The sequence below is a fragment of the Sturnira hondurensis genome, unplaced genomic scaffold (assembly GCF_014824575.4).
Source record: "Sturnira hondurensis isolate 20B ecotype Veracruz unplaced genomic scaffold, ASM1482457v3 Scaffold0008196, whole genome shotgun sequence".
In the NCBI taxonomy this organism is placed as follows: Eukaryota; Metazoa; Chordata; class Mammalia; order Chiroptera; family Phyllostomidae; genus Sturnira; species Sturnira hondurensis.
The window spans coordinates 12,465,837-12,493,812 of NW_028080827.1; the positions used below are offsets into that span (position 1 = coordinate 12,465,837).

Below are 27,976 nucleotides of genomic sequence, written 5' to 3' on the forward strand. Positions count from 1 at the left end.
AATGACATGGTGAAAGTGATCTTTTCGTTTGAGATTAGACTAGAAGTAAAACTACAATGAGTGTTGCAGGAAGAATGGGTAAGGATAGGAATGGGAGATTCCTCATCCCTCTTTTGAGTGGGAAATTCTTTACCCCTTTTCTTTGATGTCACAACCTAAATGATGAATCGATTGCTACCTGGATATAGGAAATGAAGTAGATGACACCACTTTTGCTGATCTGGGCAATGGAGGTTTTTGCTGTCATTCAAAAGATAGAGGAAGTGCTTTCTATTTTAGCTTTTTAAAAAATCTAAATTTATTTATTTATTCTTACCCAACAATATGCTTATTGATTTTACAGACAGGGGAGGGAGAGAGAAAGGGAAAGAAACATCATTGTGAGAGAGAAACATCAATTGGTTGCCTCTAGCATGTCCCCCAGCGGGGACCAAACCCACAACCTAGGCATGTGCCCTAACTGGGAATCAAACTGGCAGCCTTTCAGTTCTCAGGACAACACCCAACCAACTGAGCCACACTGGCCAGAGATAGAGAAGGTGTTTTAGATGGGAAAGTTGATGTCAAAGTTTGATTGTGTCGGTTGGAAATGTCTCACAGGACATAAAAATGTAAATGTTCTTTATGCCTCTAGAAACATGGACTGGGTCTCAGGAAAGAGGTCAAAATTATTGAGAAAAATTGAATGGGGGAAATATTACATAGATATAAGGATGGTAGCTATGAGAATAAATGAGAGTGGTGAGTAATAGTTCTCAACTTTTTCCACCCCAATTTATGTGAGGAACTACAAATTGCCAGCATGAACATCTCCCCTATTTCCTCACTTTCTTTTCCACCCCATTCTTTAGTAGATATAGAGAAAACAAGAATAAAGATTAAACTTTGGGGAGAGGGGAATGCTAAACATTAAGGAAGAAAGAGTATAAAAGAAACCAGTATAGACATAATTTGAGATGTGAATAAGAACTAGAAATAGGGAAATGTCATGATAGTCTGGGACAGAAACTGTAATGAAACAGTGGTTATCATTGTCAAATGCAGCAGCATCAAGGAGCTGGTAGAGTGGGAAAGATTTTGCCTAAAAGGACAGGCCTGAGGACAAGGTCCCTGAAATGTCAGGGTAATACAGACTCCTCAGAATAGGTGGTAAAGTTCTTTTTAGAGGAAAGGAGAAACAATCTCATTTTCTGAAGTGATGGAAGGAATTGGACAAGGCAGATACATTCAAAGACAAGGTTACGTTAAGTTCGAGAGGCAGACGGAAATTGCCTCATTTTCCATTTTGGCAGAATAACAGCTGACCTCATCAGTAATAGCTATCAAACTTGTCAGTAATTAAGAAGGAAAGAGGTGTAAAGTATGAGGGGTTGGTCTTGTCAAAAAAGTACATTGTATTTTAAATAAATTTTAATCTCATTGGAGATTATGCCTAGGAATTTGAGGCATAAGTAGGAAGTAGTAGCAATGAATAAATTAGGATGTTTTAAAAAAACTTAATGTATCAGTTTTGCTTTATTGTTATCATTGTTTTTCTCCTAGTAGTTCTCTTATACCTGGAAATAGGAGCAGGAAAAAGGGCTAGTTAGGGTTGTCAGGGATTGGGCTTTTCAAGGTTTGATTCATGGAGACTCAGTGGAATCAGTTAAAAGTAAAACAGTCGATCATTTCTTTTGGTGGCTGATGTAATGAAATAATCAGTAAACTGAACGTATTGGTAGAAAATAGTGATTTAAAGGAAGTAAATGCTGTAGTTCTGAATGAGAGGTTGACAGTTAAAATTATCAAACAGGTTAAATACCAAGCTGGAAATGTTGGAGTTTTAATTAAAAGTGTTGGCTTTGGACTGATGGTGAGTAGGTAGGTGACCCATCATTCACAATCTGTATAATAGTTGAGCTGTGATAATCCAATAAATCAATTAATTAATGTATTTGATTTTAATTGACTCGTTAATTAATTCAAGCTCAAATTTCTAAGTTTTTAATTGACATCAGGTTGTTTACTCAAATTCATGTCTTGGAATGCATTTTCAGTTTGTTTCTTTACATTAGACTATACTTGGTGTTTTTATAGTTTTCCTAAATTTTTCATTTTGTCAATCAAAAATAATGTCATTTGTAGGTATTTGGAGGGCTGTGACCCATTTACCGTCATTAGATTAATTATAAAAATCAACACGTCAGAAGATATATTAAATATAAAATTTGGTTTCTGATGATACTGGCCTTATGTTATAAATGTTTAATCTGAGTGATTTTGAAGTTCATATGCTTTTATTTTTCTACTTCTGCATATGATTTAAATTTTACATTGAGACATTTTTAGTTTCTTCCTTAATGTTTTTATGTTTATTAAGGTATTAATTTAATGATAAAGGTAGTCCCTGCTTTGTCATACTTGTGTTGTCTTATAGAAAGAGTGTTACAGCTTCTGAGGGCCACACACTCCAGAAAACTTACGTATGACTTACATTGTACATAACCATAAAGGACATATGCTATTGTAATATCTAATTATTTTGTAGCATTTTAGTAGAAAAATGAATAGGCTGCTCTGATTTAAGATGCTGGAATCACATCTCCTTTCTTCCCTAGCTCTTTTGGGTGGGAAATTCTTTTCTCCCTCTTTTTCTTTGCTTAGTAGGAGCTGAGACCATCTCCTACCCTAAGTCAAGGGAGGAAAACCAGGGTTCTGAAACAAGACTTTTTTTTACATTAAACTGGTTTCTCCAGACATTAAGCCTAGAAACTGTAAAATAAGAATTAATACATTTGATTCTATAAAAACCAAAAAGCTTAAGGTTAAAGAAAAAAGAGACAAAAAGAGCCTCCCTTTACACCTACCAAACCCACCAGGAACTAATCAAAACACATACTACAATTTGAGAGAACTGTTTGCCAGATTCTGTGTCTAAGAGCTAGTTTCTTAATTTACAAAGAGCCCTTATAAATTAGAAAGAAAAAGATGAGCAACACAATAGCAAAATGAGCAAAAGGCCATTAACAGAAGATTCGAAGTTCAGATGTTTATATCCTGTGTGTCATTATCACCTGCAGAGTGAGCACCATGAGGGTGAGCCTCTCACCAGCAGTGAGTTCTTGCTCTAGTTCTTCCTCCTGGATGAGATTTCTTTTCTCACACCTTACAGACACCTCCTCTTGCTTCTTTTGCTCCCTTACTTGTAGGAACATTGCAGTCACACAAATTTTCTCATATTCCCATTTTCCTGAAGTGGGCAGAAAGCTCTTTTGAGGCTTTCCAAGTGTGATTATTACTTTTAAAAACACAAGGTGAGCCAAAGATTCCATTTTAGCCTCTGCCCAGCCTGTTTTTTGTAAGAAGAGATTAAAAACTTCACACAGTGATGGAGTCTTGTTTACAGAACAGATGCAAGTAACACTTCAGCGGCTTTCATTTCCATTCTCTTCTTCTAAGAATAAGGATTGGTGTAGTATCTTTGGATTTCTGAGATAAAGTAGATGAGGGCTGATGACAGTATGAAAGTTGCCAGTGGGTGATTGTCCTATTAGCAGTGTGTTCACTTTCTCCTCTCCCCTTGCTATGGTGTCATCCTTCAGTGGAAAACCTTCCCATTTCCTGTCCAACCTTGACTATGTTGAGTCCCAGGTGAAGGAAATTTGAGAACAGGTGGTACCAGAAATCATACGCTTTGAATAATAATGGTAAGTATTCAATTATTTTTATGTTTAGGTACTATGCTAAATATTTTACATGCATTATATGTATTTTCTCTTTTTTAAAAAACTACATCATGAAATCCTTCATAGATATTGTCCCTATTTTGCATGTGTAGAAAATTGAGGTGCATACAGTTTAAATAACTTGCCCAGGGAAGATTATTACCTGCTTCAGAACCTGAGCTCTTACTTGGGATAGTTGGTTGGAAAGTTCAAATTAAAGATAACATGTGGACTTAGACTTATAGTCTGTGGACAATAAATCTAAGACAAAGCATAGTGAAAAGGCCAGTGATAAAGTCAGAGAAACAGAAATAGACTTCAGCATCCCTTCAGGGGTGTCCAACCTTTTGGAAGGTTGTGTGTGGTCCAGGACAGCTCTTCTTCAGCCACTGGAAGAAGAGGAGTTGTCTTGGGCCTCACATTAAATATACAAACACTAACAAAAACTGATGAGGAAAAAAAAAGGTTTTAAGTAAATTTACAATTTTGTTTTGAGTAGCATTCATAGCCATTCTGGGCCACACACAGCCTGCAGGCCGTGGGTTGGACACCCCAGCAAATCCTGGAGAATCTAGTACCAGCTGTTCTTTACACAGACTTCTTCCATTTTTAGTCCTCTTTGCTTTATCCCACATCTTCTGAATTATCTGACACTTCCAATTTCAGAGCCTTTCTTTGGTTCTGTGGTGAATGAGCTTGTCTTTCTCATCATAGTGTATTAAATACATTCTTTGCCGTGGCTCAGGTAGCTCCGTTGATTGGAGCATCATCCTGATACTCCAAGGTTGTGGGTCCAGTCAGGGCACATACAAGGATCAACCAATGAGTGCGTAAATAAGTGGAACAACAAATCATTGTTTCTCTCTCTCTTTTCCTGCCTCTCTAAAAATAAATAAATAATCCATTTAAGTACATTTTTGACATTTTCAGTAATTAGTAACTGTATCTACTACTATCACCATAGTTCAGGCCAACTTCATCTCTCACCTGGACTACTTCAGTAGCCTTCTAACTGGTCTCTCATTTTACTCTATTTCCATCTATCTTTCAAACAATTCATGTAAAAGTTTCACTGTCCGCTTTAATTTCTTTTTGTGGGGAAGGGAGGTGGTGGGAGGTGGATTTCAACATTGTAACCTTGCCAAGCTTCTTAAACATAAGCCCAGTGAATTTTGAACTTCTTTTATTAGTAAGCTTTTACTGGTAAATTTCACTGTAACAACATTCTTCATTTCTCTAAAACCCTTTGAATTGCATTTAAAATAAGGCACACTAACATGTGAGTACATCTGCAGTTCCTGATGGTTTTAAACAGGCTGAGGATAGGGTCTAAATTATGATCAAATTGATGGTGAAAATGTTTCAAATTGGCCTAAGTTGAGGTTGTCTTTCATAAAATTTTCCTGGTTTGAAATACTGACAAGTAGAAAGTTAGATTTACTAAAAAGTCTGAATTTTAGTGCTTTAAGAGTAGTAATTATTTTAATAATAAATGAATAGTGCATATAAGAAATTAAAATATAAAGCATGATGTATAATAGCTTGTATTACATAGTTTGTTATAGCCAAAATTAAAAGCATGTTGAAAGGATCCTTATGTTGTATAGTCCTTATTTTGAAAAAAGCTACATTTCTTCCCTTTAATTCCCATTAATAACATTTCTAATTTTTTCAAAAATTAATTTCTATATAATTTCAACTAAAAATATTATAAATGCTATATAATTCTTTAAACAATCAAAATTAGTAAACTTTGAAGAAGAAGAGGTTGCATTATTTATTTAATTGGTCCATTTTAGCATAAGTAATGCAAAAGTAGACTGCAGCACAGGAATCAAATATTTCATGTACAAATTAAAAGTGATTGTCTCTTGAGCTTCGTCTCAACTTTCTGTTTGAATGCCAAGCATAACTTCATAGCTCTGAAGCAAACATCATTTTCATCTACAAACTTATCTTCCCTTACCAAATGTCTTATTTATTTATTTATTTATTTATAAAAAGATTTTATTTATTTATTTATCTTTAGAGGGGAGGGAGAGAGGGAGAGAAACATCAATGTATGGTTGCCTTTTGTGCGTCCCCTGCTGGTAGTTAGCCTGCAGGGAACCAGCCTGCAACCCAGGCGTGTGCCCTGACTGGGAATCGAACTGTGATCGTCTGGTTTGCAGGCCCGCGCTCAATCCACTGAGCTACGCCGGCCAGGGCTCCAAATGTCTTTTTTAAAGTGTATTTTATTGATTATGCTATTACAGTTGTCCCGATTTATTCTCTCTTTTATCCTCCTCCTCCTCCCTGCACCAGCCCCCTCGCCCTCCAGCATTACCCACCCTCAGTTCATGTCGTGCATATAAGTTCTTCGGCTTTACCATTTCCTATACTATTCTTAATCTCCCCCTGTCCATTTTTTGCCTACATATTCTGCTTCTTATTCCCTGTACCTGTTTCTCCCATTCTTCCCCTTCCCCTCCCTGTGATTACCCTCACTGATTACCCTCCATGTGATCTCCCATTTCTGTGATTCTGTACCTGTTCTAGTTGTTTACTTAGGTTTTGTTTTTGCTTTGTAGGTTCAATTGTTGATAGTTGTGAGTTTGTTGTCATTTTACTTTCATAGTTTTTGATCTTCTATTTCTTAGATAAGTTCTTTTAACATTTCTTATAAAAAGGGCTTGGTGATGGTAAATTCCTTTAACTCGACCTTCTCTGGGAAACACTTATTTATTTATTTATTTAATGTTTTATTGATTATGCCATTACAGTTGTCCAATTTCCCCTCCTTCATTCCCCTCCATCCTGCATACCCCCTTAGCCTCCATTTCCCCCCTTTAGTTCATGTCCATGTGTCACAAGTTCTTTAGATTCTGTATTTCCCATACTATTCTTGTCTTCCCCCCTCTATTTTCTCCCCACAGTCTATGCTACTTATTCTCTGTACCTTCTCCCACACTCTCTTCCTCCCACTCCCCTGTTGCTAACCCTCCATGTGATCGCCATTTATTTATTTTTCTTTTTAATATATTTTATTGATTATGCCATTACAGTTATCCCATTTCCCCCCTTCATAATAAAGGAGAACTTCCCCAATCTGGCAAAGGAAATAAACTTCCAGAATCCTAGAAGCAGCAAGAGATAAGGGGACAGTCAGCCACAAAGGAGTTCCCATCAGACTGTCAGCTGATTTCTCAAAAGAGACCTTACAGGCAAGAAGGGGCTGGAAAGAAGTATTCCAAGTCATGATCCAAAGACCTACATCCTAGATTGCTCTATCCAGCTATGCTTTCATTTAGAATGGAAGGACAGATAAAGTGCTTCTCAGATAAGGTCAAGTTAAAAAAGTTCCTCATCACCAAGCCCTTGTTATATGAAATGTTAAAGGGACTTATCTAAGAAAAAGAAGTTAAAAAATATGAACAGTGAAAGGACAGCAAACTCACAGTTGTTAACAACCACACCTAAAACAAAAGCAAACTAAGAGGACAGCTAGATCAGGAGTGGAACCATAGAAATGAAGAACACATGGAGGGTTAGCAACAGGGGAGTGGGAAGAAGAGAAGGGGGGAGAAGGTACAGAGAATAAGTAGCATAGATGGTAGGTAGAAAATAGACAGGGGGGAGGGCAAGAATAGTATGGGAACACATCGACATGAACTAAAGGAGGGGAATGGTGGGGGAGGGGTATGCACTCTGGGAAATACTTTATGTGCCCTTTTATTCTAAATGATAGCTTGGCTGGATAGAGTAACCTTGCGGGTGGGTCCTTGCCTTTCATGACTTCAAATGCTTCTTTCTAAGCTCTTCTGGCCTATAAGGTTTTTTTTTCCTTTGAGAAATCAGCTGATAGTCTTATGGGAACTCCTTTGTAGATAACTGTTTCCTTTTCTCCTGCTGCTTTTAAGATTCTCTCCTTATCTTTAATCTTGGGTAACTTAATTATGATGTGCCTTGGTGTGCTCCTCCTTGGGTCCAATCTTTTTTTGGGACTCTCGAGGCTTCCTGGACTTCCTGGAAGTCTTTTTCCTTCATTACTTCAAATAAGTTTTCAATATCTTACTCTTCCTTTTTTCCTTCTGGCACTCCCATGATTTGGATATTGGAACACTTAAACTTGTTCCAGAGGTTCCTAAGCCTCTCCTCATTTTTTGAATTCTTGTTTCTCCATTCTGTTCTGGTTTGATGCTTATTTCTTCCTTTTGTTTCAAGTCATTAATATGACTTCTGGTTTCCTTCCCTTCACTGTTGGTTCCCTGGACATTTTCCTTTATTTCATTTTGTGTAGCCTTCATTTCTTCCTTCATTTTGTGACCAAGGTCAATCAATTCTGTGAGCATTCTGATTACCGTTTTTTTGTTTGTTTGTTTTTTTAATTTTAGGAAGGAGAGAGGGAGAGAAATACCAATGTGTGGTTGCCTCTCGTGAGTCCCCTGCTGGGAACTGGCCTGCAACCCAGGCGTGTGCCCTGACTGGGAATCGAACCATGAGCTTGTGGTTCACAGGCCCGAGCTCAATCTACTGAGCTACACCAGCCAGGGTTGACTACCAGTGTTTTAAACTCTACATCAGACAGGTTGTCTATCTCCTTGTTGATTAGTTCTTTTTCTGGAGTTTTGATCTGTTCTTTTATTTGGGCTGTATTTCTTTGTCTCAGCACATTGTCTGGGTGAATGTTTCTTTAACTACTTGGTTGTTTGACTTCCATGAAAATGTTTTTCTGGCAGTTTAGGTTGTTCTTTGTTTTTAAATAGGTTGTTACTAGTTTTTGTTTTTGTTTTTGTTTTGTTTTTTGATTGTGCAAGGAAGTGAAATGTTTCTGCCTACACCTCTGTCTTGGGCAGAACTCTGAAATCAATCACATTTCTTATTTTTATTGCTTGTATGGATCTTGATTTTTAAAGTTTCCTGAGCCTTAGAGTCAACCTCAATTATTCTTTCTGCATTATCCTTCACTTTTCATTGGTCACAAAGTTTTGTCAATTCTTCATTTAGAACATATTTCAGATGTTGTTTTATATAAGATTTTGTTGAAAGAAAGTGTTTTGCTGTTTTCAAAAGTCTGTAAATGCTGGTATAATGGAAAGGCTAATTGGCTTGGAAGTCAGATCTCAATTCATAACACTGCCACTTTGAACAAATTAACTCTTTAATGCCTTCATTTATTCTTTGAGTGAAAGTAATAATGTCTGGTTTATGGGATTGTTGCAGATTAAGGATAACATGTGAGTTGAATGGCAATTAATAGTAAATTTAATACATGTAGTTTTTTTCCTAACTTTTGTAAGAGCGGAGATTGGCAAATACTTAATTTTTCTTGAAGTATCTCTGTGACTTTAAAGAGCTGTTAGAATTCAAGCTATGTATTTCTTTTTTTGTAACTTTATTTACTTTTAGAGGGGAAGAGAGAGAGAGAAAGAAAGAGAAAGAAGCATCAATGTGAGAAAGAAACATCAATTGATTATCTCTCTCATTCACCTGGACCAGGACTGGGACTGAACTGCAACCCAGGCCTGTGTCCCAACTTGTAATCTGCTGGCAACCCTTCGCTTTGTGGGAGAATGCCCAACTACTTTTGAGGCACCAGTTGGGACTCAAACTATGTGTCTCTTGAGTGCTTATTAATTTATAGTCTAATAAAACATTTAATAATGTTTTTTGGCTGTTAATTTCCATGACTTACTATCACCTATATAAATTGCTTTTTAATCACTTAGTAATTTTGGGGTCCCCTGCATTTTATTCCCTCTTCAGAATATCAAAATCATAGGTATCAAAATCTTGACATGTTGCTTTTGGGATGTTTTACATTTTTGTTTTAAGTTTATTAACACTTTAATAATTTTTTGATTGATTTGAGAGAGAGGGAGAAAACATTGCTTCACTGTTCCACCTATTTATGCATTTATTGGTATTCTCTTGCATGTGCCCTGACTGGAGATGGAACCTGCAACCTTCGAGTTTAGGGTCAACCCTCTAACCAACTGAGCTAGCCAGCCAGAGCCTGTTAACACTTTAAATGGAGGTTTTGTTGCTTTTATTTTTGGTTTTATTTGGATCTATTCTAAAATACACCGCTCTCTAGATGACTAAGGATTACAAAATTATTGGGCTAATTAATTAATGAGGTTTGTCTTACAGTTGAATAATTGGAGTTGGATTAGCTATTTCCTTTTGTTAATTAAAAAACTTTTTTGCTGTGCTGATTAAGTTGCTCAGGAAATCTAGTTAATGCAATAAAATGTTATTTAAAATAAGATAGGGCATTATTTTTCTGGAGAAAAAAGCTTCATTTTATTTGGACTCTTATTAATTTGGAACTATATGTTAATATGTTCTGAGATGCTTTGCTCAAGTTTTAGGAAGACTGTGTAAATTACCAAAGAGAGTACCTTCCAAGTACTCATGTATACATTAAAGTACAAAGTACTCTCATTTACTCAAACGTTATAGATTATTACTAGAAGAGGACCACCTGAGAGCCTAGGTTATAATTAATTTATTTTTTAATAGTACAATTTTAAAATTTAGTGTTTGAGACAGAATGCCACAATTGTTTTATCTAGCTATCTCATAACCTGTTTTTCCTTAATAAAATGTAAAGAGACAAAGGAGTAAAAGTCTTAGGATCATTAATAAAACCTTTGCACTGGCTTTTAAGGTGATGGTGGTAGAGGAAAGCAAAAAGAGAAGCAAGTTTTCAGGAATATCATTTTGTGGGTAAAAAAGTTAAGCTCTGTTGATGGCTCCCAAGTATTAGTGAGAGGCAGGCATTTTTCTTTACTGTTTTACTCTTTTGTTTCTAGTGTTGATGAATATCAGCATTTTTAGTGGCTGTGATTCAGGAAAGAAATGTGCCACTGAGTATGCTTGTGAATAAGTCAGTTAAAATATTTGTGTATTTGTTGGCCTACTTTTAAAATCAGTATAGAGGTTGTCATTTCCGATTTCAAATATTTGAAGCAATACATGGTAGGCAGTTATTATTTGGAAATTCCAAGGCTAAACTCTAAAATTATCTGTTTGTAGAAATTTGTCTGTAGAATGTATTTCCCAAATGTGCTTATTGTTAGTGCCCTTTTTTTCTTAACTTGATAATTTTATAGCAGGATTACTACATTAACCAAGGCATAGAGGATAAGCTTTGTTTGTGGAATTTTCTAGTGAAAATATTTCAGTAATAAATATGTATGGAATAAATGAATTTATAGGTCTTATTTTATTTAAGAAATATTGCTAGGTGTAATGGTCTTTCAGTGTGGTCTGACAGTTTTCAGAAAATTAACATCCATAGTGAAAATACACTACTGGTTTAAATATCAGACTTTCAAAAGCAGTACTGAAGCACTTTGATAAAATATTGTATAATAGTTAAAATCATCTAAAGCAGGGATTAATAACTTTTTTTTCTTGTAAAGGACCAGAAAGTAAATATTTAAGTCTTTGTGAGCTAAAGTGGTTCCTGTTGCAAAAATTCAACTTGGCTACTATAGTGCAAAAGCAAATAGACAATGCATAAATCATGTTTCAATAAAAATTTATTTAGAAAAACAGGCAGGGATCCTAATTGCCAATGAGTTTTAATTAAAAAAATATAGCCCTGGCTGGTGTGGCTCAGTGTGGTGAATGCCAGCTGGTGAACCCAAAGGTTGCCGGTTCAGTTCCTGGTCAGGGCACATGCCTGGGTTGTGGGCCAGGTCCCCAGTTGGGGGTGTAAGAGAGGCAACTGATCAGTGTTTCTCTTGCATATTGATGTTTCTCTCCCTCTCTCTCTGTTCCACTTTTCCTCTCTCTAAGAAATAAATAATATATATATATATATATATATATGTATATATATATATATATATATATAGACCATAAATGGGAACTCTCTAATTTCTTCTCAGTTTTTCTGTAAACTTAAAACTACTAAAATTTATTATAATTAAAAAAAACAGAAAATGAAAATAATTTGATCAAAACCTCCATGGATTCTCTTGGTTTTCACTGAGTGATAAATCTACTAGATGACTTAATCATAAGCATTAATTATCATATATGCTCTCAGAAGGTCTCACACTGTTCTGTGTTACAGGGATCTTTTTAGGACCTATTATACTCATTCATAAAAACAAACAAGCAAGACATTGTGGCATGCTATCACTATATTTGGTAACATAAACAGCCAGAGGGCTTTTTCCAACACTTGGGGGGAATTGTTGGAGAAATTGCTGACATAAATGATTTCCTTGATTTAATAGAAAATAATACCTGAACAATTTTAAATTATGCTGCTATTCTCCTATCATTGATATATTAATTACTTTGTTTGAGATTCCATCCTACAATATTTACTTTTCTCCTATGACTATACCACAGAGTATGCTTTTGAATAAATCAATTAAAATATAGTCATTAGCTATATAATCTGTGTAACTTATAACAATTCATTTGAAAAATTTAGACTGATGTATTTCAGCTGAATTAGCTTTAGAAAATTAAATATATATCTACTTTTAATTTTATTGTGAAATAAGCACATAAAGCAGAGATGTTCAGTTTAACAAGTTATTATAAAGTAAAAATAGAACTACCATGTAAATCAAGAAATAGAGCATTGCTAGCACCTCAGAAATGTCTTACACGCTTTCCAGCTATCACTTCTTTTGTAGGGCTAACCATAATCCTGATTTTATAGTATCTATTTTCTTTCTTTTCTTTGTAGTTTTATCTCCAAGTATGCAGCTCTAAACAATATGGCTTAATTTTCCTGTTTTTAAATTTTACAAGTGGAATCATAAGGTCTAATTTCTTCAGTGTGTGACTAACACTTTAATACTGTACTCATGTTAGCCATTCATCAACAACAACACAAGCGGACAAGGTAGACTGAAGTAATGGGCCACTGAGCTGTGGTTAAGCCTGTTTTTAGTGAAACTGCTTGGTGAGTCACCTGTCACAACATGTTTGGTGCCTCTTCCTGCCCTTTACTTGAATTTTTTATTATGCAGGACACTACTGCAGGCACCTAATAACAATCATGATGGGTCTTGAAAGGCAGAGCACTAGACTTTGAAAACAGATTTCTCAGTGGGCTCTATGAGACCTTATATCATTCTGTAAATTTTATTATGATAGGATTGATTGTTATATTTTATAAAGATTCATTTTAAAGATTTTAATAACAGGAATGTTAATGTGTACAAATAGTAGATACATATATACACATACATACTTGTATTTGTGACAAAAGAAACATTTTAATCACCTTAAATGTTTGATTTTATAGAAAAAATACTTTGTTTTTCAGGTGAAACTTCCACCGATGATGGAAATCATAACTGCTGAACAGCTGATGGAATATTTAGGTTAGTGTTGAAAAGTGGATGATTTTTTATCTCTTTTAAAATAAAACAAATGCCCTGACTGACATGGGTTAGTGGATTGAGCACTGGACTGCGAACCAAAGGGTCACTGGTTCGATTCCCAGTCAGGGCACATGCCTGGGTTCTTGGCCAGTTCCCCAGTAGGGGCACATGAGAGGCAACCATACATTGATGTTTCTCTTTCTCTTTCCCTCCTTTCCCCTCTCTCTGATAGGAAATAAATAAAATCTTTTTAAAAAGAAATAATAAAACAAAGTTTTCAAGGCTAGTATGTTACCAAATCTCACCTTCCTGAAGTACTATTACATAATCTACTTTAAAATTATAAATTTTTTAATCTCTTAGTTAAAATTTCTTATCAGTATGTTACTGTTTTTGGATGATAAAGCTGCCTTTTTGACCAGGTTTAAAATTCTGTAATACAGATAAGAAAACAGAACATCTAGAAACAAGATATATATTAGTTCCAATAAATTGCAGAATGAGAAGTGTCACAGGAGTGCTGACACTGCATGTAGAAAGTCTTTTTAAAATGCTGATTAAACTTGAATTGAAGACCCAGGAGGTGATGTAGAGCAGTGCTACCCAAAGTGTGATTTGTAGACCTACTCCAGTTTATGAAACGGAAGCTACCAGGATGTAGTGAGGTAGGGGCTCGTACTAGAATGTAAAACATTTGCATTAGTAAGCACACTGTTTAGTTCATCTGAAACTTTTTATTTGTTTTTGTGTTATTTATGTAAGCAAGCCCTTTAAAATTTTTTTATTTTTATTGTTGACAGTCTTGCAGATGTCCTCATTTTCTCCCCTTTTGCCTCCCTCCCCCTTCCCTCTGGCCATCACCACAGGCTACCCATGGGTTATACATACATGTTTTTTGGCTAATCCCTTCACTTTCTCTCATCCAGTACCCACCTCCCCAAAACTTCTTCATAGCAAAATTTTCTTGATGAAAGAAGCGGTGTATTTAATTGCATTCTTATGCAAGCTTCTTATTTCAAAACAAACCATCAATACACAGTTTGCAGTCCAGTTGCATTGACTAGAACTTGATTATAGAGCAGATAGTTACACATCCTACTGGGATATTTTACAATTTAGTAAATAAAAGTTTTCATATTTATTACCAAATAGGAAATCTTAATCCATATTCTTACAATTTTTTAGTTGTTAAATTTTTATTTTTATTTTTATTTTTAAATTGTCAGCTGATTATTTTGTGCCATTCCAGACAACTAGCTAAGTGATTTTTTTGTGAGATGAAGGCTTAGTGAAGTAATGGAGAATGCAGCATTTGGAAAACCCTTTTCTTTATGTAATTAATATTATTTAATTCCATTTACTGGTCAGGGATCCTCATAGATCCGTGTATGTATGTGTAATCTACCTCACAGATATGGGTAGATTACTTTTAATACCTAGGTATCTAGAAATAGAATTTCTTAAACCTCTTTGAGTCTACCTTAGTGATTCTTAGATTTTGTGATTTCTACATTGTATTTTATGGGAAAACTAAAATATGTTTGGCCCTGGTCAGTGTGGCTTGGTTGGAGTGTTGTCCCATGTACTTAAATGACATGGGTTCAATTCCTGGTCAGGGCACATACCCAGGTTGTGGGTTTGATCCCTGGAAGAGGTGTGTGTGAGAAGAAAACCAATTGATGTTTCTCTCTCACATCCGTAGTTCTCTGTCTCTCTCTCCCCTCCCCACCCCTCCCTCACTACCTCCCTCTCACCTCCCTCTCTAAAGGCAATGAAAAATATCCTTGAGTGAGTATAAAAATATAAATAAATAAATACAATATGTTTGGTGCTTTTGAGGAACAGCCAGTTTGACTGCCAAGGAGTGTGTGGGGGGGAGGCAGTAGGAAGTGATATTAGAGAAGTAACAGGGTCAGATCATACAGGGCTCTGTAGGCTATTTATAGGAGCTTTGGCCTGTGCTGGGAATGAGCTGGGAAGCCATTAGAGAATTCTGAATAGAGGACTGACGTGATCTGACTTTTAGTTTAACAAGAATTCTCTGGCTGTGATATTGAAAATAGAATTTAGAATATTGAAGATAGAATTTAATCTCTCTGATTAAGCAGAAGCAGAGAGATTCGGTGGTGGCTTCAAAAAGGGTAGTAGAAGTGGAGATTGTAAAATGTGGTCAGGTGCTGAATATAGAGCTAACGAAATTTGCTGATCAGTTGAATATGGAGTGAGATTGAGTGTAGAGTCAAGGATCACCCCATTGTTTTTGGCTTGAACAACTAGAAGGATGGAGTTCACATTAACTGAAACAGGAAAAAATAGAAGAAAATGTTTAGGGAGAAGTATTAGGGAGAATGTATTAGGGTTTTGCTTTTGAGAAGTTTATTGATACATAAATGGAGATATCAGGAAAGTCGTTGGATATAAACATACAGAGTTAAGAGGAGAGATCTAGAGCAGCACGTGCAGTGGAACTTTCTGTGCTGATAGCAATGCCCAATGTCTGTGCTCCCCAGTGTGGTGGCACTAGCCACACTTGGCTCTTGAGATCTTAAAATGTCACTGTGACTGAGTTACTAAATATTAACTTTAATTTTAATTAATTTAAATTGATATTGCCATATGTTGATATTGGCTAATGTACTAGTACAGCTCTAGCTTGTAAATATACATTAAGAAGCAGAAAACGTATAAAGTTGAGTTAGATTAAGATCGTGAAGAGGATGCATGTAGACAGAGATGGGAAGAGATCAGTGGACTGAGTCTGGACATGCCAGTGATTAGAAGTTGGGGAAGAGGAAGGAGCAGGCGTGCTTAACCAGGTAGAAGGAAAACGGGACTGATTTCCTAGAATCCAAGTGAAGAAGAGTTTCAATGAAGAGTGAGGTATTATCTGAATCAAATGCTGCAGTAGGTAAGCAGGAAGAAGACTTAAAAATTGACTATTGATTAAGCCATCAAGAGTCCATTGATTGGTAACCTCAAAAAGTGCATGGGATGAAAACCTGCCTGGAGTGAGTGTACAAGAGGAAATTGGAAATTCTCATACATAACCAACAGGAATGTAACGAAGAGCTCATTTTGTCTCAGAAGGTATACAGACAAAGGCAAGTAGAGGGTGATAATAGCAGGGAGAAGGTTGGGTATAAAATTCATCTAAATGTTAGCTAACAAAGCCTTGAGGAAGCAAGACATAGGGTAGGCAATTTTAATAGGGAAAAGGAAAATTTGGTGAAATACCTAGATCTGGGTGAGGAGACTCCGCTACTAAGGGCAGCATGAGGGTGATATCCTAATGGGAGGTGGGGGGGAAGTGAGCAAGAGTGGTATGAGAAAAGAGACTCTGAAGAATTTGCCTAGCCAAAAGTAAACTCTATTCAGGGCAAATCCTGCTAGGACAAATTGTTTAATTTTCTAAACCATATGAATTTTCTTCTCTTGAGATTACTCCAGTTCTCTAGAGGAACTAGAGATGCTTTTGAGTTAATAAGCAAACACTAGTAGAAAGATGATAAGAGAAACCATTAATTGCTTTCCTAGCACCTAGCCAAAGAACCACAGGAACTTGGGAATTTTTGTTGGTAAGGGTTAGAGGAGGAGGGAATTTTAATTTGGGAGTTTGTTACGAGAGTGGTAGAGCAGGGCCATATGTGGACACGGCTCGTTGGAGAGCTTGGGCACAAGGAAGGGAACAAGAGAAGCCCGGAAACTTAGGAGGTCTGTGGGGTCTGAGAGGGAAGAAGTGTAGGTGGAAGGCAGAAAATGGGTAGGAAGATAATTTTTTTAAAGTATAATGCAAATTGTAACTTATAACTTTACTCATCTGTAATAGTTTGCATGATGACTAGACATAGTATTACAGTAAAGAAAATTATTGGGGTGGTGGTGTTGTTTTATCTTTTGAATATAAATACTGTATAGGGAGGTCAGTGTTGAAACATTTTAATTTTGCCCAGAGGTGACAGTATCTGCTCTTTTCCAAATGCCCACCTGGGAGAAGCTAACACTGCCAAACCCTCTTCCATTTTTTGGCCTAATGAAGCTTTAAGGCCGTTTGTTTCTTCATTTCTTTTTATCTGGATTATCCCATTAGTAGCAAAGTCATGTAGATTCTATCTTAAAACTTTCTTTTCTCTGTATATGGATATTTCATAACATGATTTATTGCAAACTCTTTTGGTTCCTCTCGCCTCCAAAGTAGCTTACATACCAGTGTTATCCTTTGAAAACATCAGTTTGGTCCTGCACTTGGCTACCTAAACCATAAAGATCTCTTATGATCTTTCACAAACAGACATATTATTTATGATTTTCTATAATCTGGTTGAGTTTACTGGTCCAGCCATATTCCCCACCACTCTGCAACAGAATCTTATGTATAAACCTTCTTATAAGCTGTGCATATGGGATGATGTTTCTTAACATGTGCTTTTTCCATTACTCTTTCTCCTCAAAAAATGCTTTTTCCCTCATTGCCTTGCCAAGTTTGCCCATTTTTCTGAATCCAGTTTAGATACCACCTCCTCCAAAATGTATTTCTAAGTGTTATATGCTTTATCAGTATCTCTCTTCAAAATTATTTGATACTTTAGGCATTTATTACATTTTAACTATATTATATTTTATTAATATCTTATTCTGTTTCCTGTATGTTCTTTGCTGAAACAAATTATTATTTTTTAAGAAAATGATTCATTTCCTAGTATTTGTTTTAATCATTACCAAACACATAATAGGCTGTCAATAGGTAGTTATTGATTGAAATAATATGTTGACCAATTTCAGAAAATAAAAGTTAGATAAGCTAGACAAAACACACTCTTGGTTTACTTAGGTATCTAAAAGTAAAACATGTTTCTTTAAAAACTCAAATTCTGACTTAATAAAAATTATTTATTTATTTATGTTTAGAGAGAGGGGAAGGGAGGGAGAAAGAGAGGGAGAGATACATCCATGTGCAAGAGATACATTGATCAGTTGCCTTTTGAACAACCCCCAGCTGGGGACCTGGGCCTCAATGGAGGCGTACGCCCTGACCATGGCAACCTGTCACTTTGCAGGATGACCCCCAACCTGGTGAGCTTCACTGGTCAGGCTCAAACTCTTTCGTTTAGAAATATATCTGGTTCTTCTATCAAATAAAATATGCAAGTACAACTATTATGTTCTCAATTATTTGAATAAATGATATATAGAATTTACTGAAAGTAAAGCACAGTTTTTAGTTAAATGCTGTATATATATATGTATATATATATGCACACACACACATTATGTAAGGTGGCACACAATGTGCCATATGCAGTAAGGACTCAAAAATATTTGTCAAATAGGCTTGCTTATATATCTCTGAAAATCACTTAACTTACTCCTTTGAAGTTCCTGTACCTATGCAGAACGAAATCTTCACTAGTTAGATTTGGCTATCTTAAAGTTCTAATTAAAAGTATAAGTAATATATTAACGATCATAGCAGTTCTTTTAGCAGAGTTGGAAAGCTTAAGAGAATACTTGATGCAGTCTTCAGAAGTTTATTTTGAACTAGAAAATAGCGGTTGTATTATAAACAATGTCATCAGTTTGTTAGTGATTTAGAAGTCTGGGTAAGAAGTTGGTTTCCGCCCTGGCTGCTGTAGCTCAGTGGATTGAGCGTGGGCCTGTGAACCACACAATTGGGGTTCGATTCCCAGCCAGGGCACATGCCTGGATTGCAGGCCAGTTCCCAGCAGGGGATGCATGAGAAGCAACCATACATTGATATTTCTCTCCCTCTCTCCTTCCCTTCCCCTCTAAAAATAAATAAATAAATAATCTTAAAAAAAAAGAAGTTGGTTTCCTATGTAACTATTTACATCAAAATAAATTCCAGGTAAATTAAAGATTTAAACATTAAAAAAACAAGCATAAAATTACATGAAGAAGGCATGTGTATTTGTATACTCTTAAGAGGTGAAGATCTTTCTAAACATGACATCCAACCCAGAAGCCATAATAGAATAATTTGATTACATTAAAATTAAATATATTTGTATCATAGACAAAAAATCATCACCATAAAGTCAGACGCCAATATGGGGAAAGATATTTACCATTCATGTAATAGTTAATGTTTTAATTCCTCTAATTGAAAAAGAGCTTTTACAGTTCAGTAGGAAGAAATAATACTTTTTGAGGCAGACAATTCAAAGAAAAGTAGTATATATATATATAGTTAATACATAATTAAGAAGGCAAACATAGACAAAAACACTGCAGATATTAAAATATAGCTAAATATATTTAAAAGGTTCTACAGTTGGTTAGGACATCATTTCGATATGCCAAGGTTGTGAGTTTGATCCAGAATCAGGGCACATATGAGAATCAACCAATGAATGCATAAATAAGTGGAACAACAAATCAATGTTTTTCTCTCTCCCCCTTTCTGTCTCTCTTTCTAAAACCAGCAAATAAAAATAAAACAAAAGGTGCCACATGTACTAAAAGTCACGCATGTGTTAAAAATGTGATAGCAAATAAAAATACACACATGAAAACATCAATTTTTTAAATGCAAAAAAAACTTTGCTTACTTCTCAGAATGGCAAACATTCAGAAGACTAATAACACCCCCATTCTTGGAAAGGTAATGGAGTAATAATTCTATTGTTAATAACAGTGAAACTTTTAGCGTTTTATTTTAGTGGCATGGGAAGATGCTCATGTGTATTGTAAAATGGAAGAGAAAGCTCAAATGCATTAGAGTATGTACATTGAAAAATATATGTGAGACTAGCAAACAGTTAATATCAATTTTCTCTGAATAAAATTGGGGAGGGGGTAATTTTATATGTTCCCTATTGCTGTAATTTAGAATTAAAATCTATCTTTGCAATCAGAAAAAAGTAATATTTTTAAAAGGCAATACATAATTTCTTTTTACAGGAGATTATATGCTTGATGCAAAGCCAAAAGAAATTTCAGAAATTCAACGTTTAAACTATGAACAGGTAATAGAAACAATTTTTATTATAATATGTAATTTTTAACTTATGGATATATTCATTGGTCTCTATCAGTGGCCAGTCTTTGTTTTATATGAATATACTTGTATATGCTATATAAAATAAAACATAGATATTATTTTACAGACCTATGTAGACTGATAACTATTTTTCTTCAAAATTAACTTTCAAGTTATTTTTGTCATTGATTCATCTTTCACCATTTAAAAAAACTATATTTTATGATTAAGTTATATAGGAAAAAGCTGAACAAGTGATATCTAGGATATGTCATTAGGATAATTAGGACCCTGCTGTTTAATATTTTCGGTGTGTTCATATTTCTTAGCATGTTCTTTACTCTGTTTTGTAACATAGGAGTGGTCACTAGGTTCAAAATTATAGGAACTGGAAGAAAGCAAGCAGAGCTTCCCTTTTTTTTCAGTTTTCTTCCTTTGTCTGACAGTAAAAGCTCCGAAGGAATCAGTTTCTTACAGTAGAAGGAAGGAAGCGTGAGCCAGAGCAAAAATAGACATCGTATAAAGTATATTTACTTTCAGAGTTTTTTAATGTACTTTCACTAGTATCAGATTGTCAAGCAAAATTCATTTCATTATCACAGAATTTCTTGAATTTAGATGTTTAGATAATCTAGTTCTAGAAGAATTGAAAAGCCAACATGTTGCATTGCATCATTTGTATAAGGTTGGAAATCTGTAGCTAAAGCCAAATATGCTAAGTCATTTAAATCCTATTGAAATTCATAGCTTAAAACAGTGATTTCTAAATATTTTGCAATATAAACCCCTTTGAAAGGAAATCTTATGCTAACTTCCAATACATAAAACCAGTAAATGATATTTATAAGTATAAAGTGATATGGTTCAGTTTATATTACTTATTTATCATATTCATGTCATTTCTTACTGAAATCAGTGAGGCTATTTTGATAAATACAAAACCTTGAAATTAGGAATCATAGATAATAGCTAGAGTTTCCATTCAACGTCAAAATTCATTTCACTTCTGTCGCACAGTCTTGAGAAAATCTTGACTGATGAATGTTTGCAAAATGATATCAGCATTTTGTTTGCTTCAAGTCCGTTTTTCAGTCTCAGGATATACTTCAGTAAGGTGATGGACTCTTGGAAAAAGACTGGAAGTAGGTTTGTTTAAAAATTGAAATGAACACTATCTAACAACTGCTCCTATTTCCTATAAACATGCCAAACAAAAAATACCCTGCATTTAAAATAAGCTCTAGCCCTGGCTGGTGTAGCTCAGTGGACTGAGCAGGGGCCTGTGAATCAAAGGGTCACTGGTTCAATTCCCAGTCAGGGCACATGCCTGGGTTGCAGGCCAGGTCCCCAGTAGGGGACACATGAGAGGCAACCACACATTGATGTTTCTCTCCCTCTCTTTCTCCTTCCCTTCCCCTCTCTCTAAAAATAAACAAATAAAATATTTTTTAAAAATAAATAAATAAAATAAGCTCTAAAACTATAAGGTATTTTGATTATATTATCATTACCTTTGAGAGTAGTATATATCATGCTGATATGGCTGAGTATAAGTTGGTGTTTAATATTATACAAGTACGATATAATAATGTTCTTTTTTTTGTATAATTATGTGTGATCAGAAATGTTCAAGCCTAAATTTTAGGGAGACCTGTGAAGAGCCATGATCTTCCTAATTAAAACCTCTTTACCAGAAGTTGTAATATCAACAAAGAGCATATTTTCCCAGTTTTGCTAAATGATACATACCATGACAACACCAGAAAACATTGAATTTTTGTGTGTGTTTATGACAGGGTTTTATTCATTTATTTATTATTTTAAATCATTTTTATTGAATTAATTGGAGTGATGCTGGTTAACAAAATTAGGCAGGTTTCAAGTGCACCATTCCACAACACGTCATCTGTACATTGTAGTGCATGGTCACCGCCCAAGTCAGGTCTCCCTCCATCACCATTTATCCCCTCATACCCACCTCCACCTGCTCCCACCCCTCCCCACCTCGACAATCACTGCACTACCGTCCATGCCCTTGAGTTTTTTATTTTTAGTGCAATCCCTCCACCGTACCCCACAACTGTCAGCCTGCTCTCTGTCTATGAGACTGTCTCTGTATGACAGGTTTTTAAATGACTGCAAATATATTTTTTAATATATTTTATATTTAAATTTAAAATATTTTGCTGTTAGAAGTACCTTTTGGGGAAAATTCCAAGAAACAGCTTAACCACTGGCTTAAAGGAGCCAAGAGTAAATCTTGTGATGTAAGCAACCATTCCTAGAATCTACATAACTTGAATTTAGGGAAAATATGACAAAATATTTACTCTTTTAAATTATTTGTTTATAACTGTTTATTTTTATCACTATTAATCTTTATGGATTAATCATAGAAATTATCTGATGGTATCAATTTATTTGTTTTAATGCTATATAATCTGTAACAAAATATAGAAGATATATAAAGATGTAAACATGAGTCTATTAGCTATTCAAAATTATACTTCCCCTAATGGAAATTTGGGGACTGGCAACCTTGAATTTAACAAACATAGAAGAAAAATCAGTAGTAGTAGAAGTACAGTCTTATATATTGCTCATTATTGTTACTATTTTCTAAGATGCTTCATTGCTATGGCTTTAGGCAAAGCTTTAAAATACTGAAAGGAAAAACGTGAACTGATTTTTAAGGGTTCAGCTTTTGATAAAATTGAGAAAATACAGTTGACCCTTGAACAATTTGGAGGTTAGGGTCACTGAAATGCAGTACAAAGAACTGCATATGACTTTTGACTCTCCCAAAACTTAGCTGTGAATAGCTTACTGTTGACCTGAAGCCTTACCAATAACATAAACAGCCAATTAGCATATATTGTTGTATCTCTTATGAGGGGAGACCCCCCCATAAAACAGAATTATCATCTGGAGGGCAGGCCCCTTGTAGGACAGGCTTCTCACACTAGGTGAGTGTTCTGGGAACCCATCTGTGTCATTGTACCTGCTGATGTTTTGAGAGGCTGCGTTCAGCCTCTGAAAATTTTTTAACGACTTTTTCAACATGTTTTCCCATTTCATGATGGGTGATTTACAGCACACCTGCCCACACTGTGCTGAGTGTTCAGCAGTTTTTGACCGAAAACATCATCACTCCTGACCCCCACCCTCTTTATTCACCTGATTTTGCCCTGAGTGACTCTTTTTTTTTGTTGTTTCCCTGGATGAAAAAAGCCCTCAAAGGCAAACATTTTGCCAGTGTGGAACAGGTGAAATAAAAAAATGGTGGAAGCACTAAAAGGCATCTAAATCAACATGTTTGCCCTGGCTGATGTATCTCAGTGGGCTGAGTACCAGCCTGCGATCTAAAAGATCACTAGTTCGAGTCCCAGTCAGGGTACCTGCCTGGGTTTGTGGGCCAGGTCCCTAGTGGGAGGCATGTGAAAGGCAACCAATGTTTGTCTCACACATCAGTCTTTCTCCTTCTTTCTTATTCTCTTCCCCTTGCTCTAAAAATAAATAGATAGATAGATAGATAGATAAATAAATAAATAGATAGATAAATAAAATCTTTTTAAAAAATTGACATGTTCAGTTTCAAAGGTGGAAGAAATGTCTCTATAGGTGTATTGCATCAAATGAAGAGTATTTGAAGGTGACTAAAGTTTAAACATGTGAGAATAAATACACAATTTTTTATAAATAAATTTTGTTTTTTTCTGGGTTCTCCTTCATATATATTAGGTACTGTATTCTTACAATGAAATAAGTGAGAGAAAAGAACATGTTAAGAAAATTATAAGGAAACTACTGTAATATTGAATGTCAACTATAATTAAAAAATAATAAAATCATAAGGAAGACAAAATACATTTGTAGCATTTATTGAAAAAGATCTGTATGTGAGTAGATGTATGTAATTCAATTTCATGTTACTGTTCAAGGGTCAGTTATATTGTTTTGGGGAAACATAGTCATTACAAAGAGGTGAAACTGATGAAAGCCAGACTATATAATAATGTTATCCTGTTATAAATTCCTTATTCATAAATTTTAAATATTTGAACAATTTCTGTTTTTAGTCTGTCCAGTCTTTTATAATAGAATTTTATCAGTTGTTTGGTAAAACAGAACTTTGTTCTTATGACATAAATTTGTCTCTTTCAGATTTCAGAGAGAGTCCTGAGCTTTAATATAAAAGGATTTATTCCATGTTTACCCTTTCTGCTAAAAACTCCAATAGGCTATCGTCTACTCCTGTTTTATGTCTTTAATATGTATCACAGTGTCTTAACAGTAGGGATTAGCAGTAGGGATTCTCAAAGTTTTATTAAATTTTATATATTGAGCACTGGCTGGTGTAGCTCAGTGGATTGAGCTCGGGCCTGCGAACCACACGATCGCGGTACAATTCCCAGTCAGGGCACATGCCTGGGTTGCAGGCCAGTTCCCAGCAGGGGACTCACAAGAGGCAACCATACATTGATATTTCTCTCCTCTCCTTCCCTTCCTCTCTAAAGATAAATAAAATCTTTAAAAAATTTTTTATATATTGGCTTCTATTTGTTCCATCAAATACATTCTTTATAAGTATGTCCATATTTAATGTATTAAATTTTAGAAAAACATTTTAAAATAGTATTTATTACAGAGTTGTGTGATCACATTTATTGAAAAAATCGATGTGAATAGAAAGACTCCTTAATTTGACCAACAAACCTACGTGATCCAGCCTCTGTCTCAGACTTCATCTCGCACCTCTTTCCAATTCATTTATTATGTTCTAGCCATGCTGGACTCCTTGCTCTTTCATGGGCACAATACTGAACTCGTTTCTGCATCAGAATTTTTACACTAATGTCCACTTTGTCTGAAATACCTTTTTCCCAGAGCTTCCCAAGATTCAGTATTTTACTTGGACACTATTTAAGTGTCATTTTAAAAGACTTCCCCCTCCTCTTTTTAAAGCAATTTGAGTTTACAAAAATTTATTAAAAAGTACAGTTTCCATCTACCTCCTGTCCCCTAATATATACACACAACCCCACCCACTATCAACATCAGAGTGATACATTTGTTATAAGTGATGAACCTACATTGACATATAATTAATACCCAAAGTCCATAGTTGATGTCAGGGTTCACCCTTAGTGTTGTGTGTTCTATGAGTATGACAAATGTATCTCCTTATAGTATCATACAGAATACTTTCAGTGCCTAAAAATCCTCTGTGCTCTGCCTGCGTATCCCTTTCTCCTCCTAACCTCTAGGAACCACTATTTTTCACTGTCTCCATTGTTTTATCTTTCCCACATTGTCATTTAGAATCATACATCATGTAGCCATTTTATATTGTCTTCTTTCATTTAGTAATAACATACATTTAAATTTCTCCCATGTCACCCTGGCTGTGGCCTGCAGATGGAAAGGTCACAGTTCGATTCCCAATCAGGGCACGGGCCAGGTCCCCAGTGTGGGAGGCAGCTAGTCCATGGTTCTCTCACACACTGATGTTTCTCTCCCTCTCTTTCTCCCTCCCTTCCCTGTCTCTAAAAAAATAAATACAAAAAATTTTCCTCCATGTCTTAATAGCTTATTTCTTTTTCTTTTTTTTTGTGGTTAAAAAAGATAAAATTTACTATCTTAATCATTTTAAGCATAAAATTCAGTGGTGTTAACTGTATTCACATTGTTTCATAACAGATCTCTAGAATATTTTTATCTTGTAAAACTGAGATTATGCGCCCGTCGAACAGTTTCGCAGCTCTCCCTCCAGGCCCTCACAACCATCATTCTACTTTGTGTTTCCATGATTTTGACTACTCTAGGTATTTCATATAAGTGGAATTTCAGATAAATGCAGTATTTATCTGTTTGCAGTGGCTTATTTTATTCAGCATAAGGTCCTCAAGTTTCATTTGTGTTGTAGCATGTAATAGAATTTTCTTTTTTTCAAGGCTGGATAATAGTCTATTGTATGTACGGACCACATTTTCTTTATTTATATGACAGTAGACATGTAGGCTGTTTCTGCCTCTTGGCTATTTTGAATAATGCTGCAGTGAATGTGTGTACAGTATCTCCTCAAGATGCTGCTTTCAGTTCTTTGGGACATATATGTACATGTGGGAGAGGCCTTTCTCTTTGACTAGAAACTTTTGTCTTTCAGCTTCCTGGTCTAAAAATCAATACCTCACCCCTGTAATTCTGTACATCTTTATCCTGCTCAAATTCTTTTACTAATACTTGACATTATATATGTGTCTCTCATAGTAGAATGTTAGTTGCATGAGATCAGGAACTTTTTCTATTTTATTCACTTATATATTTAGAACTAAAATTACTGTCTTGTGTATAGTAGGTACTTAATAAAAATAATAAATAGTGAAATAAAAAAGGGATGAATAAATTAGATAAAATGGAAAATTAGAAGCAAATGTACTTGCATTTAAATATCTTTTTGTTCTTTCATTTTCCTTATCCTTACCCTTTACTTTTCTATTTTCAGAATATGAGTGATGCTATGGCAATCTTGCACAAACTACAGACAGGCTTGGATGTAAATGTAAAATTCACTGGTGTTCGAGTGTTTGAATATACACCAGAATGCATAGTATTTGATCTTCTTGATATTCCTTTGTACCATGGGTGGTTAGTGGACCCTCAGGTAAGTAGAAAAATTTAAATTATGTAAACACAAATTTAGTAAAATGCTACTAATTTGGCATATTAAATCTAGATTTATATTTTCTGATACTTATGTTTTTGCATTTTTACCTGGAGCCAAGTTGAGAGGTTAAGGGAAGAGCCCTCCAGAGTGCTAAACCTGCCCAAGCCCAAGACTTCTGATTGTAACTTCAGGGAGTTAGGAATCGATTACAAAGTTGAGTCCCCATCCTCACAAACACTTATTGTCTGTATTTTTTTAATTATTGTCATCCTAATAGGTGTAAAGTTGTATCTCATTGTGGATTTGTTTGTATTTCTCTGATGACTAATGGTGTCAAACGTTTTTTCATATGCTTATTGGCCATTTGTATGTTTTCTTTGGAAAAATGTCTGTAGATCCCTTCCCATTTTTAATTGGGCTGTTTGTCTTTTTGTTACTGACTTGCAGGAGTTCTTTATATGAGGGGGAACCCAAAACCCCCCAAAATTTATTTATAAAATTTTTTGATTTATTCTTACATGTTTAAACTTCAGTCACCTTCAAAGTACTCTCTATTTGATGCAATACACTTATTGAGACTCTTTTTCCACTGCTCAAATTAGTTTTTGAACTCATCAATATTGTTGCCATTTATTGCTTCTACCATTTTTGTTTCAGCTCTTCTACATCAGTAAAACATTTCCTTGGAAGACTGTTTCGTATAGGGAAATTAAAAAAAAAAGCCATTCAGGTCGAGATTGGGTGAATAAGGAGGGTGGGACTCAGGGGTCATGACATTTTTGGTCAAAAACTCTGAACACTCAGTGCAGTATGGGCAGGCGTGCTGATAAATAACCCATCGTGAGATGGGCAAATGCATTGAAAGAGTCTTCAAAAAAATTCACTGAGGCCAAACGCAGCCTCTCAAAACACCNCTCTCTATTTGATGCAATACACTTATTGAGACTTTTTCCACTGCTCAAATTAGTTTTTGAACTCATCAATATTGTTGCCGTTTATTGCTTCTACCATTTTTGTTTCAGCTCTTTTACATCAGTAAAACGTTTCCTTTGGAAGACTGTTTCATATAGGGAAATTTTTAAAAAAAGCCATTCAGGTCAAGATTGGGTGAATAAGGAGGGTGGGACTCAGGGGTTATGACATTTTTGGTCAAAAACTCTGAACACTCAGTGCAGTATGGGCAGGCGTGCTGATAAATAACCCATCGTGAGATGGGCAAATGCATTGAAAGAGTCTTCAAAAAAATTCACTGAGGCCAAACGCAGCC

At 35.2% G+C, this 27,976-nt stretch overlaps 1 protein-coding gene across 3 annotated transcripts in view; it reads left to right on the plus strand.

Moving 5' to 3' along the window:
- The window catches only part of MINDY2 (MINDY lysine 48 deubiquitinase 2), an 81,870-nt gene that overhangs the window by 3,821 nt on the left and 50,073 nt on the right, over positions 1-27,976 (plus strand). For all 3 annotated transcript variants that reach the window (XM_037053988.1, XM_037053987.1, XM_037053989.1), the window contains 3 exons: positions 12,988-13,045; positions 19,964-20,028; positions 26,548-26,706. In XM_037053988.1, the coding sequence (XP_036909883.1) occupies positions 12,988-13,045; positions 19,964-20,028; positions 26,548-26,706 (282 nt within the window). The remainder of the gene's footprint in view (positions 1-12,987; positions 13,046-19,963; positions 20,029-26,547; positions 26,707-27,976) is intronic.